At 45.0% G+C, this 17,075-nt stretch overlaps 1 protein-coding gene across 3 annotated transcripts in view; it reads left to right on the top strand.

Annotated features, from left to right (window-relative positions):
- Positions 1-17,075, top strand: part of LOC139754258 (neuroligin-2-like) — a 158,272-nt gene that overhangs the window by 99,901 nt on the left and 41,296 nt on the right. For all 3 annotated transcript variants that reach the window (XM_071671609.1, XM_071671610.1, XM_071671607.1), the window contains exon 4: positions 10,012-10,205. In XM_071671609.1, coding sequence (XP_071527710.1) covers positions 10,012-10,205 — 194 coding nt within the window. The remainder of the gene's footprint in view (positions 1-10,011; positions 10,206-17,075) is intronic.

Below are 17,075 nucleotides of genomic sequence, written 5' to 3'. Positions count from 1 at the left end.
AAAATAATCTCGTTCAAAAAGAAGCTTCGTTGCGCCGGAGGAACAGCGACAGAACCGTGTGGACTGATGGCCTTTGCCAGAGAGATTGTACCTCTTGGGTCAGAATTTTTCAGCAATATCCGGGGGGGGCGCCAGCGTTGGAAGTTGAAGATCGTGTGTCATTAGCCATTTGTCCTTGCGGAAGATCGTGTGTAATTACCCATTTGTACTCTACGGAGAGTGAGGTTTTACGTTCGCGGGGCCACCTTCTTTGAATATTCTCTACTGTTAGGCAATCTTAAATATTTTCTTTCTGCATTTACCATCTCTAATTCTATTTTTTTTTTTTTTCATCCACCATTTTTACATCAAAAGTACTCCACGTCTTAAGTTTCTTGCTTAATTTCACGTCATCTATATCTCTTGAAAAACTATTCACTGTTTGCGTCATCAGTCTGTTCTAAAACCTTAAAGGTTGTGGTAAGGTCGCCCCAAACTCTTCTCTCTTCCAAGACGGGCAAATCGAATTCCCCTTAGCATTTTCCTGTAACTCATCTATTTTTGTTCTGAAACCATCTTTTCAACTCTCCTCTGGACCTTCCCCATTATCTCTTTTGTGCTTCTTCAGGTGAGGTGACCAAATCTGAGAAGCACATTATGGTTGTAGCCTGATCTCACGCGTGAAGTGCTTGCTGAGTGCTTCGTTGTCCTTGAACTTGAATGCATTTATATTTGGTTGCAGACAGTTGGTGTCCTTGAATGCTCTCATTTAAGGAGGGATTCAGGGGACGAGTTAGGGATAATGTGTGTGTGTGTGTGTGTGTGTGTGTGTGTGTGTGTAAGTATCCAATCAAATTACTTACTTCTTTGCATTCGCAACACAAAGACATACACAATTCACCATCCGCACTTCTTAAACCAGTGGCCCCGCTCAGTGAATATGGCCGACTTCCTAAAGCACTGCGGGAGCCTTTCTCAAAGGCGTTTCGTCGAGCGGGAAGGTTAATGTTGAGTATCGTTGATAGACTTAGGGCAACAGGATGATGAACAAGCTGAGGCAGTGGTGGTTTGAATTCTCTCGTCAGCGATGAGGTAGTATCTTCAATTCCTCTGGGAACTTGCGGTTGTAAAGCAAGTATTTATGGTAAATTCCAGCATAAGTGCAGCTTTTAATGGTGAGGCTGGAGGAGCGAGGCGGCACCAGGCAAGACATACTGGTCATTGTGGGCAACATTTGCAGTTCTTTCCTCTGCTTTATGCTTCGTTCGTGCATATTTACTGCATATTACGAACCTCTCCGAACATTTCCGCGCGCGTTTTTATCTTGCTTTCTTCCAAATCCTAGTTCCTCACAGCTCATAGGATATCATAGAAGTGTTAACGTTACTTTCAGCGTAATCAGGGGTGATTATATTTCATAGGTCTAGTCTTCAGCAGAATATTGATCCATGGCTTCAGTGGAAGGTTTCAGCCCGCCTGTCGCCCACGAGCACCAGCTGGTGTTAGTGGCGTCAGACACAGTCCTGATGCCCGCGGGTCCGCCGTTAGCCATGTCCTGCATCGTCAGGAGGAGAATGTCACTGCATCAGCAACGAGTGCCAGTCTCTCCTCTCTCTCTTCTCCCGTATTTCCTCCCGATATTGTTCTAGGCCCACGGTATTTATGCATGGCTCTTGTTATGATACGTGGCGTGAGGTTACGACACCCCCCCAACATCCCGACACAATCCTCTCTTCCCATTTTGTTGAAAGCCTAAGACACCTGACTCTCTCTCTCTCTCTCTCTCTCTCTCTCTCTCTCTCTCTCTCTCTCTCTCTCTCTCTCTCTCTCTTTCCGTAAGCTCTTAAGCTCCTTACGGACTTGGTAACCCAAGACTCAACAACCCTTTCGAGTGTTATCAGCTTAAAGACACGCCAGCACTTCCCAGTGTTGTTTGTTGATTATACCTAACCTGATAGACATTATGAAAATATAATGCTCCAGCTCCGTATTGTGCCGGGAGGTTATAACAACCGACCCCTAACCCTGTTTTGAGTCTGAGAGCCTATATATTAGTATGCTCTGAGTCTACAACACACCAAACCCCTCACAGTGTTGTGAGTCTGTGACACCCCAAACCTTTCCATAGTCGTGGGTCTTCGATAGACCACGCCCATCAGACTGAGTCATTTTATGTCACTCGGTTAGAACATGGAATGTCAAGTTGGGAGACAGTCCCCAGGATTGACCTACGTGTGCAACGTGTTTATAAAGCTCTCGTACTGGACCAGAACGCGTTACTGACCTGTTCCTATCCGAGGGTAGTATAACGGCCCTCTTACATACCACGTCGTCACACGTCCACCAAAGATCTTTGATGACACAACCGTGTGATCAGTGAGTCACCGCTCTCACCGTGTTCCCTCGCTCCATATCCTGTCGCTGATCTTGTTCTCTTAACACGGCCGTATTTCCAAGTGTCCTCTCTCTAGCCCGTGTTTCTGCCTTTCCCGTGTGATCTCCTACCGTGGTCTGACTCGCGACTCCTCTTGCCGTATTTTCTCCTCTCGCATATCCTCTCTCCGTGTCTTATCTCACCGTATCGCCAGGTGTGCGGGTTTCTCTCCCTCTGTGACTTGTCAGCTCATGTTTTGGTGCCCTTTAACTTGCCTCTGCGTCTCTCTCCCTCTGTGTTTAGTCTCTTCATCTTGTCTCTCCCTTGTGTTCAGTCTCTCCCTGTCATATCTCCCCGTTATCATGTCTCTCTCCTCTTTTTTTTTCTCCTGCGTATTTCGTCTTTGTTTATTTTTCCTCGTATCTTGTATTCCAGTGTTCTTTCTCTCCTTTTCTGCCCGTGTCTTGCCCGCCGCCCCCTCGTGCCATGTTTCCTTGTGGCTTCTGTTACCACGTGTTCTTTTAAACATATTCGATATTCCTGTTTATATTTCCACTCTGCAGTTCCCACTATTTCTTTTTTTTTTTTTCGTCCACAGCTCCCACTCCTCAACCTCCCCCCCCCCTCTCTCTCTCTCTCTCTCTCTCTCTCTCTCTCTCTCTCTCTCTCTCTCTCTCTCTCTCTCTCCCGCATCCGTTTGATATTTCTTATTTTCATTTTTTCGTTCCTTTTTAGCAATCCTTTTCCTTTCTATTTTTTTTTTTTTTTCTTTTGAGGTCTCGGCTCTCCAGCTTCGTACACGGGAACAAGACTGAAGATAGTTTTGACTCGTGCAACGTGACGAGGTAATTTGCGTATTCTTAACGATCATGTTGTGGCCATTTACTACTGATAACTCTGTGGTTAAGGACTGTTAGCTATGTGTGCGAGGGCAACCCACTACTTCGTGCATGTTTCCTGATGCCGCCCACTCACTCCCATGTGATGCCTGACACCCACCCACACACACACACACACGCCTCAACATGCAGCTTGAACTCGCCACGCAATATTGCAGCACCCACTCCCTCCCTCAGACAGACTCGCAACATTTACACACCACAGCCTGGGGTCTGTGAGAACATCCGTTCCCTCCCTCGGGCAAGTCTTTTAAGACACCCACTCAGTGCCTGCAGGCGCCTCCACGAGATCTTCATCCTCCTGGATAATGCTTTTGACACTCGATCTCTCTTGCATATATTACCGGACGGGAACCAATGCTTTCCATGCGAGGGAGGCTTAACCATGCTCATTAATCCCTGCCACATACAATACTTCACGACGCTCATATCCACGTCTGTAATGCTTCGCGACAACCCATTCTTACCCTGTGTGAGGTTCAACGAAAAGTATTCTGATCTTTGATCATGCTTTACGACAACTTGAATGAGACTTGACCACACACACCCTCCCAAAACAAGTTTCAAAACGCCCATTTCCTCATGTATGATGTTTGACGACAACTCCCTTACGTGTGTTAAGTTTAACCTACACCCATATCCTTTTTGTATAATGCCTGACGATGACCACTCCATCCTATATGACGTTAACAGACACTCGGGTCATGCTATACGAAGCTAGACGGCAGCCCTCTCCTTCATGCATGATTGTTGACGACACTCGCTCTCACTTAGATGCAACTGACAAACGTCATTTGCTCCCCCGCGCTCCCTCCTTGATAAAATCCACTGGCTTCCACATGTTTCATGGCGGCACGCGCGCGCGCTCTCTCTCCCTCTCTCTCTCTTAAAAACACACGCAGCCTCAACAAAATATACTCCCCTCCGCATGCAGCATGACAACACCCAGTCTGTCATACTCGTCGCCTGATGACATTCGCTCGTCTGTAAACTCTGCTAGACGACACCCACTCCTTCCTGTGTGTATCCAGACAACACAGTTTCTACACTAAGCTACACTTGCTCTTTTTCCCCAACACATAATCGCACAGCACCTGCGTGCTTGCTGTCAAGCAGATGATAAGCATCGACTTTATACAGCCTCGCAACACTTGATAAGCATTACCTCCGTTGTACAGCCTCGCAACACTTGATGATAAGCATTACCTCCGTTGTACAGATTCGCAACACTTGATGATAAGCATTACCTCCGTTGTACAGCTTCGCAACACTTGATAAGCATTACCTCCGTTGTACAGCCTCGCAACACTTGATGATAAGCATTACCTCCGTTGTACAGCCTCGCAACACTTGATGAAAAGCATTACCTCCGTTGTACAGCCTCGCAACACCGGCATACTCCTACATGTAGCTTCACAGCACCTGCTCTCTCAGCCCTGTTTGAATCCTCTTTATCCCCCGACTCTTCTGTCTCAGCACACCCACCCAGCCGCCTTCCACATCACTCCAAATCCACCTCCTGCACACTGATCCCCCTTGGCTTCCACAACTTCGTCTCGCCTTCTTTCCGCCCTTCTCTTTTCTCTTTCCAGGAGCCTCCAGTCCTCCTACCAAGAACAAACACACACCTCTTCCTCCCACGAGCGCCAATCCTCCTCTCCTCCTCCTCCTCTACCTTAAATCGCCCTTAATTCCTCCCAAGAAGACACCCTTCACTCACTCAAACCCTCCCACACACACGCCCTCCCACACACACACACACACCCACCCATCCCCCTGAACAAAGAGAATTTCCACCACACCCACGCTCGCGACCTCATCCTTGCCACACACACACACACACACACACACACACACACACACACACACACACACACACACACACACACCACTTTATCCTCCCCCCAGACTCGCCTCAGCTTCATCACCCTCACCCTTCACCCCTCCATCCCATGCCATCTTAGCCACAAGACACGATGCTGCAGAATCTCTCTTGTTTCAGACTTCGCTTCCTTCCAGCAAAGTAAAATAACACCGTATACGTAAATACAGTAAGACATGTGTAAAAGAAATAGGAAATGGTTGTTATAGAGCATACAAGATATTACTTTTTTTATATGAATTTAAAAACAAGAATAAATGGACGAAAACGGGATCAGGAGTCATTACTGCAGACGATCCTTTGTGGCGCAGAAAACTGAAGAGCCAAACCCTTTCAGCTCAGGTTTATGACACTCAAAATGCTGGTTGGGAACTGTACTTATAATATACAATTTTTTTTTTTTTTTACAACTTTTTTGGAGGATTCCTTTTCTCAATGCTGCTGGTGGAGGTGTGGTTACATTGTTTTCGTTGTTACATTGCTTTCTTCGTCTTGGTGTGGAACACGACACCACATCATGCGACTGAGTATCCGTCCTTGTGTTTTGAATTCGATTTAGAGAAGATGAGCCAAGTTATCACAGTCTGTTGATAACTCTGTAGCCAATCAACCACCGGATAGCAATGGTTAGGTTGCTAATTAACGCGGGGTATCACTTACCAGGTTATAAACATATTGGTACCTCTTAACAAAGATATTAACAGGATGTTAATTCTTTTGTATAATCATTTAGGATATCACAGGATGTTACTCTGTAATATCACATGATGTTACCTCTGTAATATCACAGACTGTTAATTCTTTTGTAATATCACAAGGTGTTAGTTCTTCTGTAATATCACAAGGTGTTAATCCTTCTGTCATATCACAGGATGTTAAGTCTTTGTTAATGTCACAGGATGTTAAATTTTCTCTTGTCTCTGCGCGTCTGGGGAGGCTATGTCGACAAGCGCTCACGGATTGGCCTAATATGTCTTCCATGCTTAGGGAAGTGGCTGCAGTGGAGCCGTCAATAGAAGTGGCTGCAGTGGAGACGTCAATAGGTCGCCGGATCTTGACCCAGAATCCCGTGAATGTGAAGCAAAAATGGTAATGAAGGAATGAGAAGTGAAAAGGAACCTTTGAAGACTCGTTATGGGGAAAAAAGTAGAGGAAACATAATAAGGATGATGTTCTTTGGTCGGAAGATGAACTTGGCTGTTTCGTCCTCAGTGTGAACATTCTCTAAAAGATTCCGAACCAAAGTTCTCGTGTCCATCCTCTTGAAGAGACTACTGAACACCTTTCCTCATTCGACGACGAAAGAAATCCCTTATAGTCTATGGCTTTCCACGAGCGACCTTCACATGCCTGTGGCCTTTGAGAGCAGAAAAGATATCCACGGAGTCGTTTGAGGATATTAATTGCCTATAGTCTTGTCAAGTATCATAAGAGCATAGTTATTCATATCTATCAGGGAGTCGTAGCGAAGCGGGGTGAAGAGCAGCGAATACTTCCGCTAATAACATCTTTTTCAAGGGGATGGCATTTCATGCTGAATCGTTTCGTAGCTTATGAGATTTTCTTAATATCATGCGCGGCGGGATGAGTGGGATTATTGCCTAAGTAAAAACATGTTTTCCTCATCTTCAGGTGATGAAGGGTGCAGTCAGCTGAGCCACTGCAGCTGGATGGTGTCGAAGCCTTACTCTTTTTTTTTTCAGGCATAAAGCGAGTTTGTTTTTGAGAGTATAAGAAACACGGGGTGTTATGAGCGAGGACAAGAAGACCAGAATGTTGGAACACACCAAAAAAATACCTCAGTATCCCTCAGTATGTTTTGTCTATAAGCCACTGGATCCTAATACAAGAGCCTGTAAGCCACCGTACTCTAATACAGGAGGTTTTTAGAAGATGTTGCCCAATCCAAGAACAGACGTTCTTATTTTTTCTGCTGAGAGGAATGATCTTAAGAAAGGCATCGTGGTATATAGTCTCTTAGATATTCTGTTATGGCGAATGTCGAATGCTACAGGGGAACTTGAAAGACTGAGTCTGTGGGATGCTAAGATTAGCAAGAACATCACAGTCTGATAGTAAGATAACTATAGCAGCTGTGAATGAGGCTAGACGACTCTAATGATAACCAGGATTTCGTTTGCTTGGACAATGGGAAGTTCTTTATGACAGACTCGTGGGAGAGACTCTCCTCTCTAGCTGCTACAGTACGAGCCTCTGCAGGAGTCTGTATAGTTCCTGACTTCGAGTCTCCAGGAAGCAGAGGAAGCTTTGGGAGCTGTCACCCAAGTTATGTCCACTCTGATGCCTCGTACTGGCTGATGATGACCAAGTGAAAGATGAGTGATGCTGCTTAGCTTGTGGAGCAGGCATTATCAGGGACTAGACAACAGTGCCTTCTACACACCCTGTACTTAAGTCTTATTTCATCCTCCCCTTCTTTAACGTGTGTAGCTTTGCCTCAGCGAGGTCGCCTGTCCGTGACTGGAACCTTTTACATAAAGAAGATTAAAAGACCTAGTTCCAGGGAGAGATAAAAGGTGTTCTACACTCTTTGCTGCAGACGTAACATGCCTGTAGTCACTAGCACTTGGTATAGTAAATACAGGCAAGTCCTCCCCTTTTTTTCATGTTTAGCCTGGCTTCAGTGAGGTCTTCTGTTTGTGACTGGAACATTTTACGTGGAGAAGATTAAAAGACTTAGTGCCAGGGGGAGATAAAAGGTGTTCTACACTTTTTTTGCGACAGACTTAACGTGCCTTGGAGTCATCAGCAGTTGGTATGGTAAATACAGTGAAGTTCGCACAGGCTTCAAAGACACAGGCTGTGTTCTAGATTGCAGTTGTCTCGCGTTCGCCAAGAGACACCTGGCTAAGAGGAACAGACAAAACCACAGCTTCATGATGAAACCAGATCTCACAGAGTTAATCGGAGGATGGCATTATGGGTCCATTACAAGCGCTGTGGTGAACAGATCATCGGCATGCGAAGGAAGAGACGGATGATGGAAATAGAAGACAAGCTGAAGCAGTGGAGAAACAAGCTGAAAGTAAGAGAGGAAGGAATACCCAAATTTATAGATAAAACGTATGGAGCGAATGCTTATATGTCAAGGCTTGCTCTCCCAAAGGTGGCAAATTATTCCTTGGTATATTCTCTTTGGAAAGACAATCAGTCGTATCAAAAACATGTGAAGAATAACTTGTGTATCAGCGAAAATAGAAAGCAACAAAGGTAATGATAGAAAATTGCAGCAAAAATGGCTCGAAGAAAATATGGCCATGAATCCGACTTGAGAGCGTTTGATGACATATACAGCATCGTATCACATTTATTGACAGTTTAGATTCCTTGCGAAAGGTTCTGGTATTGATACGGGAAACTGTTTATGGTATGTGCTAATGTTCGTAGTATTATCCTTTACAGGAGCGGATAATATATTGTATTGCAGCAAATATATTGCACTGTTTTGGGGTTGGCTCTTATGGAAAGACCAAAAAATATTCAAGTTTATTATTGGTGCCGTAAAGTATATATTGGGGCTGCCGGACTCTGCCTGCTCGAGTTAAACCGCGATTGGAAAGACAACTTAAGCAAAGCTGTATGATTGGGAGTATATCCTTGTCAAAGAGCATTTCGCTCCAAAGGAGTCTACATTTCCCTGGAAAAAACGCATCCTTGGGCTGTAGGAGAGTTTAGAAAGGTCCTGGCTAACACCAGTCATCTTTAATAGAAATTGGTCCCTGGTGTAATCATTGACAGAATATATAAATCTGAATAATTGTGACCAGATTATGTGTATCATTATACATTCACTTCATGAAAGAATCATGCACCATGAAATTTGATAGCTTCCTGTATCATTTATTATCGCCGCCACATGATGGTCAAACATTCATATGTTCTGTTTTCCTGCTGCCACTGTATTCATGTACTTCGCTCGCTTGTTGATCCAAATTGATTCGGTCAATGTAGAGCATGTATTCGATGATGATGTGTATAGGGATATTGCTCATACAGCAATAGGCTTTGAGGGATTCTATTATGGATACGAGTGAATCTTGATTTGAAGAAGTGCTTCTGGCCTGTTGCCTCACTTACTCTAAGAGGAGACTCCATTACACAGGACTGTCACAAGTGCTTTTACATCAAGAGCCTTTTTCACAATTGGTCTGCCCTAGCCTGACCTCTTCTTTTCTCTTACTTGTTGAGGAATGATTATTGCTCGTGTCCCAGTTACTGTGATTTGGATGTGCTGTGAAGTCCTCTTATGAACTTTCTATTATTCTTTCTTTATAGTGGTCGTGAAAGGTCATACACAACGCGGGAGGGTCGTGGTTACCTCAGCTTCCACAGACTACCTGTTTTAGACTTTACACACACAGGTCCCTCATAACTCCCCTTGTTTTCAGTGATTATAGCAGTATCGTGGGCATGAAGGTATTTTTAGGCTATGTCTGTAGTGTTGCTGATATGGGTGATGTACAGAGGCGAAAGAATAGCTCGTGCATGTCTGGGGGTGAGTGGTTTAAGATGAATGGTAATTTTGGAGTTCTTTCCTATAACATATTTAATTTTGATATTCCCGTCGGGCAGTATTGTATTCATCATGTGAACAGCACTTGATGAACTGGAGGTCACAGTCTCTTTCTTCTTAACGAACTGGATTACACAGTCTTTGCTCTTAAAGAACTGGAGGTCACCGTCTCTTTCACGTTAGCCATCACACGGCATCGTTCGAAAGCCCCAATAAAACAGCTCACTTGACGGCAAATGTTAGTTCCATTACACAAACCACACATACTAGAAGTACTCTGCATAATTTTGTAGATATAATCTTGACTCACTGCAGTCCACTAACCTGTTGTCTACACCCACAGACCCACGGCTGTTCCACCGAGCTGTTCTGATGAGCGGGTCGTCCCTAGCACCTTGGTCCCTCGTCAACGACCCCATCAAGTACACGCGGCAGGTGGCGTATTCCGTCAACTGCTCCCACACGCCACTTGGAGACGAGCTGAAGAAGTGCCTCAGGGACAAGAGCCTTCACCTGCTCATGCAGGCGCAGGTAGAGGTAAGATACACCATTTTCTTCAACGGAATTGAGCAGTGCGAGACTTGGGAAGATCATTTCTCTCTCCCTCTCCTTCCTGCAGTCAGTCGAGGTGATTATTCTTTTCCCTCCTCCTGTTATCAGTCGAGGTGATTACCGTTTTCCCTCCTCCTGTTATCAGTCGAGGTGATTACTGTTTTCCCTCCTCCTGTTATCAGTGGAGGTGATTACCGTTTTCCCTCCTCCTGTTATCAGTTGAGGTGATTACCGTTTTCCCTCCTCCTGTTATCAGTTGAGGTGATTACCGTTTTCCCTCCTCCTGTTATCAGTTGAGGTGATTACCGTTTTCCCTCCTTCTGTTATCAATCGAGGTGATTACTGATTTCCCTTCTCCTGTTATCAGTTGAGGTGATTACCGTTTTCCCTCCTCCTGTTATCAGTTGAGGTGATTACTGATTTCCCTTCTCCTGTTATCAGTGGAGGTGATTGCTGTTTTCCCTCCTCCTGTTGTCTGTCGAGAAGAATTTTGTCTTTAAGCGTCTCGCCGTTTTGGCTTTCATGAATGCAGTTCGTGACGTTTTATCGAAGCAGAGGATGAAAACTGAATTTGAGGTCAGTGATTGTCTATGTATACACCTACGTATCGGTTAGAAACAAGCGTTGGAGAGGAGTGAATTATAGCTGGCGTGACAAGGGAAACACGTATAGCAGATAGACAGACACCTTTTAAAAGAGTATATTTCTTTTATTGGGTAATAGCCACGTGAAAGAAATGTTCTAATACGGTCTAGGAAATGACAAGAAACACTTCCCTCAACTCGTGTGATAAGTTCCATCACCGTCGTGGCTATAAACACTGGTACTTGAAGTGCACGGAGGTGGCCTTATCTCGTACTTGACTGTGTTGTTTCCAATCCCTCCACACTCCGTGCGCCCGCTCTCACACGGTTCGAGCCACAGTATCCCTCCAGCAGATCACCCGCCACACAGCATTGTCGCCATCCATAAAGCAATCGGATTGCCCATTATTTTAGCCGAGAACATGAATGCTACTACACTCGCTATGTTGATTCGAGTTTGTTTTTTGTCCAATTACTGGTACTTCAGTTCATATTTTTCGTTCAGGTAAAAAAAAAAAAAGAATTCGAAAGACTTGCAAAAAAAAAAGTGGTGTGGATATCACGTAGATTTCAAGGAAGGAAAAAAAATAATATATCGTTGAATCATCCACGGGAAATGATGTACAGAGCTTCAGGAAATGAGGCGGCACCTCTCTCTCTCTCTCTCTCTCTCTCTCTCTCTCTCTCTCTCTCTCTCTCTCTCTCTCTCTCTCTCTCTCCCTGCAGCGCGCACTGCTGGCACGGGTACAGGTAGCGGGAAGGACCTGGCAGTTTACCCCTGCCATGTCTTGCCTTACACCATCCGTCGACTTTACCCCCACACGATAGACAGACAGACACTTAGACACTCACACAGACGAGAAACGAGTGATAGTAGATCATAGACAGGCGAGCGTCATCAGGGAATGACGGGGGAAATAAATTGATTTATGACGGATGCAAGAGGAAGAACTAATAGAATTGGGGAAGGAGGCAATTACCTCATAATCAGATTAGCGAGCGAGCTACTTAAGCAATTACTTGGGAGTGGCGAAATATAATTCCAGGCTATAATCATATCCCAAAAAACACTTAAGAGATTATTTACTATTTTTCTCTTGAGATGGGATCAGAAACTTTGGTCGGGATCATATGATCATACGAAGGAAATATATAAAAAAGTATTATATAAAAGTAATTAGAATGTAATTTGAAACGAAGTACTGTAGATAATATTCAGGGGAAAATGTGAAATCTAATGAAACGAGATGATTCACTGAAATTTTTACGAGAGATAAAAAGTCCACAAAAAAATATATAGTCACGGCAACTCAACGAAACTTCGAAACTGAAAGAAAAAAAACATGAAAGGAAAATTTGACGGAAGGGAATAATTCAGTAATGCATACGGAACTTTGAGGGAGGAGGGGGAGAAAAATGTGAATTCTGACAAAGTTATGTAAGCATGAAGATTTAAGTATAGGCCTTTCTGAGAGAGAGAGAGAGAGAGAGAGAGAGAGAGAGAGAGAGAGAGAGAGATGCTAGTGTGTGTGTGTGTGTGTGCAGGGTGGGGGAAGGGTTACACAAGGGGGTTGTCATCGACACCCCCTCGTTTAAAACGCTGAAGGTGGATGGATGTTATGTGCCGTTTGAAGAGGGCGTTATTGACATTTAAAGGTTCGTTTTATTCGACGTTAAAGGTGGTTGTTATTCATGGGTTAGAATGCGATACCCACACCCCACCTGCTTTTACGGGGCTCTGTCTCTCTCTCTCTGCTGCAGCTTCGAGACTGCGCTGCACTCAGTCGCAGGGAAATGATGGACACATTTGGGTGAAAAGGGTGAGAAATTCCTCGACGAAATTTGTCCTTTTTCTCGTCCAATAAGATGACACAGCTTCACCAGACGTGGCTTTTCAGAGGAGTCTATCCTGTTTCTGCTGCTGTGTTCAGCGCAGCCTTGAATCAGTTGAAGACCTTAGATAAGGAATCCTTAAGCCAATAGTGATTGGTTAAAAAAAAAAAAAAAATGTGTATCTTGAACATTTCTGCCCAAGTAAGAGACTAAATAAGATTGGACGGTAGGATGTAACACGTAACATTTTAGTGACGTGTGACGGGGGGATGACAGGCGTTGATGTGACGTTACGTAACCCAGTTGCCGTTCGCTGAATCCTCTGGTGACGGCAGGCAACTGAGAGTAGACTGAGATTAGTATTAGCACAAGCCTAGTTTGGCGCCAGCCAATGAACCCGCAGGGCAGGCGAGACGAATGTGAGATTAATCCAAATAGGTATAGGAACTTTAGTGATTAGTTCTTGGACGTCCTGACTCGTGTAAGTGATTTTAAGAGACTTCGATCTTCTTCCGAGATTCGTTTGTTGGACTAGACTCTACAAAATTACAGTCCAACCGAAACAAAGCAACTCCAGTGGGTTATATGAAGAGTTATTGTGTTTATATACGTAATTTTAAAAGATATATTTTCTGCAATGGTATGTATTTAATTAATGGATTACCCTTCCGAACTAATCAGCAGCACTTTGTGAATCATTGTCATAATTCTCGCTAGGGTTCATTAGGAACAAGGCTACGTGTGTGTGTGTGTGTGTGTGTGTGTTATAACGTCATCAGGGACAGGAACTAATCAGAAACGCTGTGTAGATCGCTGTTCTAAACACTCGGCAGAAGCTCATCAGCGAAGCAGTATATCCTGACGTGAAAAATACCAACCTGAGTTACTCAGCGGAGTTGTGTGTGTGAATCACACGGAGTACTAGCGAGGGAGTAAGGAGCAACACTACATTAACTAGGGGGTGTGGGCGTTGCGTCGTGGGGACTGCGATATACAACCTCATCTTCTCCGCCAGTAGAAACGGCTGCCGAAATTAACTGAAAATTGGGGCAGATTGGTTATCGATCCGGCAGGATAGAATCCCCCGGTAAATAAGTATCACCCTAAACAGGCGAGCGGATGGAGGGGTTCGAGTGTCGCCTTCACCCAGGGGTCAACTTGCGTGCCTTTTTCTTTGTCTTTCTCCTCCTCCTTTCGTGTGAAAATGGGTATATATTTTTTTCCCCTCCCGGTAAAGTATTGTCTTCGTAGCCACAAGATTCTCTGTTCTGGAATTCGCCCACTTAGGTTGAAGTTATTGTTTATACATCTCGTGAAGCCGTTCGAATCATCCCGAACCTGATTTTCGAAGCTTCATGATTAACTTTCACGTCGAGATGATAGTCATTTCTTCCACCACTTTTCCCCCCATGCCCCTTCCGTCTTCTCTCTCCTCCCTTCCCTCTCCAGTCTTTTCGAGTTCCCTTTTCCCTTCACTTCGGTGCCCATCGCTTCAAACTCCAGAACCCCGAGAGGTCCGGATATTAGGGTCACTTCTCTTAATGACACCCCACGGTGTTGAGGCTTACCCTGCAGCAGTGTCTCCGTGATGAAGGTATTTGCTGAAATTCGGGGAAGGTGACGAGCTCGCTAAGCCTCGGGATGTCCATTATACCTTGGAACTGCTGCTACAGCAGGAGGAGCACCTTCTCCCTTGAGCAGGGAAGATGTGAGTGGACTGTAGCACTAGTCGTTGATGTTGTCGTTGATGTGACTAATGCTAACAGCTGTTAATCGCCTACAGTGGTGGTGTCGGAACTATATATATATATATATATATATATATATATATATATATATATATATGTGTGTGTGTGTGTGTTAACCCTTACGTGAGGTGCAGTAGCGTCGGTTGCACGTTTTTGTTTTTTTGATAACTGTTCGTCAGCTGTGATGGCATCAGATGTATGTTTCTTAGCCCAGCCATCAGCTAATATGGTGTCAAAGTGTTGACACTTGTCAGTCAGATCTACTGGTATCAGCGGGACTTAGCGACACCCACCATCTAAATAGGTAATGTTAGCTTCAGCTTAATATGTGAACATTATCTGGCCTTAAAACTGAACCCACCTGCAGTGAAGGTTCTCCTTTTTCCCCACCTATTTTACATGTATTGCTTCGGATTTCGATCCCACGCATTGGTTACTTCTGCACCCCTGCCATTAGGTAGACCACGGGATACTCTGCAAGTCAGCACGTCACATGAATGACCGACAGCAACTCTGTGATGACCTCTTCGAAATATTCCTCCCTTTCCCTGTACCACTTATCTCTGGAGTTCTTTACTTCCTCAAGGCTTTCCTAACGTCTAGACGAGCCACATTTTAAAAGGCAGGTCATCCCCATCCTTCTTCTGCCCTTGCGTCACTGTCTCTTTATCCATTTTCAATCTCATTTGAGGTCTGGGCTCGATGAAGATTTTTACCTCCGTGGAAAATGGTTCCTTGTTTATCACTTGTGGTGTCTTTCATAGTATGTACGACACCACCCGTTCGGCAACTGAAAAATATAAGCATAATTTTAACATTTGTTGAAAGTATGTATTTCCCAGTTATTTTATGGCCTGGGGATTCAAATGTTATAAATATTATCTTGTTCTGCAAGCAAGCTAGACACCAGCATTATCCAGCCAGCCAACGCCAACATCCAGGCAGCTACAGCATGACGTAAGAGTGCCAACAACAGTCATAACACAAGCCATACACAACCAGCAACATACAAGCACCAACACCAGCGAAAGCAATAGTGCCAACCCTCCGCCTATGTCAGACAGGGTCGCATACGAACATGAGTCAGTCATCAGTACAACCAAAGTGCTATATAACATGTCGGCTACGACTATGAAAATCTTAACTCCCTTTCGACTCCCGCAAAGGCAGACATGCCGGAGCTGACCAAAACAACAGGGAATGGGTGTAGCACATCACAGACAGTGGGTCAATATAGCCCAGGGAGCAGAGAATACGTAATCATCACACTTCGAAGTGTGACAACACAGCACGTAGTCGGGCAACGTAGGATCAGCACAGTTACGGTAGACAGTCTTGAACACGAAGCAGGACAACAGCGCAGACTGTGTGTAGCTACACAACAGAGAGGAATGGGTAACACGGCACAGGGAGTCTGGCAGCATAGCTCAATGAATCACGACATATATCATGGGGAAGGAGACCTCACAGACTACATAAGGAAGAGGACACGTCACGGAACACGTCTTATCGTCGGGTTCGCTGTATAGTAAAAGAATAAGGTGGAAGCTCCAAAAACACGCCTGTGATTGAAGTATTTCACACACACACACACAAGCGCGCAAGCGCCGGCGCTCAACAGTGAGTAGTGATTCATCATCGTTGGAGAGACTGTGTTGGAGAAGACGTTATAACACATCCCCAACACCCAACAGTCGAGTAGTGAGGTTGCGAGAGCACAGGTCAATGGAGGGATGTAACACTTCAACACCTTTGATAACGTGTTGCGTGTCGCGTGGCCATTTAAAATGCCGAGAGAAGGCGAGCGCTCGCGCGCGCGCGCCTCGCACACAAACACGAACATCTGTACTGTACATTACGGCGGAACAAATATTGACATGTTTAGTTCCCCCTGGAAAATCATTTTATGTGGCCATCTTCTCTCCCATCTTTATTCCAAGAGATGTGTGTCTGAACTCGTCGTATCTCGTCCATTGAGAATGTCATCAGCGCTTGTTGCTGAATCCAGGAACAGATTCTTGCTGCTGAATCCAGGAACAGAGTCGCGTCATAGGAACACAAGTCACCATGATTTCTCCTCTCTGCCTCCGTCGATGTGTCGTGGTTTCGAGGCATTAAAGTCTGCGCTTTCGGGTATACCAGATTTGTTTCATTCCCTGCGATGTGAAGTCCGTTTACGGAATGACGTAGTGGAATGGCGATGGGATGGGGGCCTCTCCATCCATAGCAGAGGGAGTACTGCTGCTTCTATTTCACCTGCTGTTTATGTCTTTTCTTTCTATTGCTGTTGTTCTTGTAGCTGCTGTTGTCTTGGTGGTGGTGCTGCTGCTGTTGTATTCTGTCTTGTTGTTGTTGTTCCTGTTGCTGTTTTTAATGTTTCCGCCTGCAGCTGTTTATTTCAGTGGTGATGCTACCATTGCTCTTCCCTTGGTTGATGTAGCTGCTACCTCTGCTGCTGCTGTTTCAAAACGTCTCTACTGCCGCCACTGTTCCGGCTTCTGCTGTTACTCTTAAAACTGCTGCATCAGCTCCCTCCCCTTGCTAACACCCTGGCTCCTCCAGTTTACTGAGAGAGAGAGAGAGAGAGAGAGAGAGAGAGAGAGAGAGAGAGAGAGAGAGAGAGAGAGAGAGAGAGCACGTCTCGCTCCCATGCACAAAGATACGCAGTTCTTTGGATATGGCTAAAGCGC

This window comes from Panulirus ornatus, chromosome 16, assembly GCF_036320965.1.
Source record: "Panulirus ornatus isolate Po-2019 chromosome 16, ASM3632096v1, whole genome shotgun sequence".
Classification (NCBI taxonomy): Eukaryota; Metazoa; Arthropoda; class Malacostraca; order Decapoda; family Palinuridae; genus Panulirus; species Panulirus ornatus.
The sequence above is the reverse complement of the archived record's forward strand: the minus strand, read 5'-3'. Positions and strand labels throughout refer to the sequence as shown.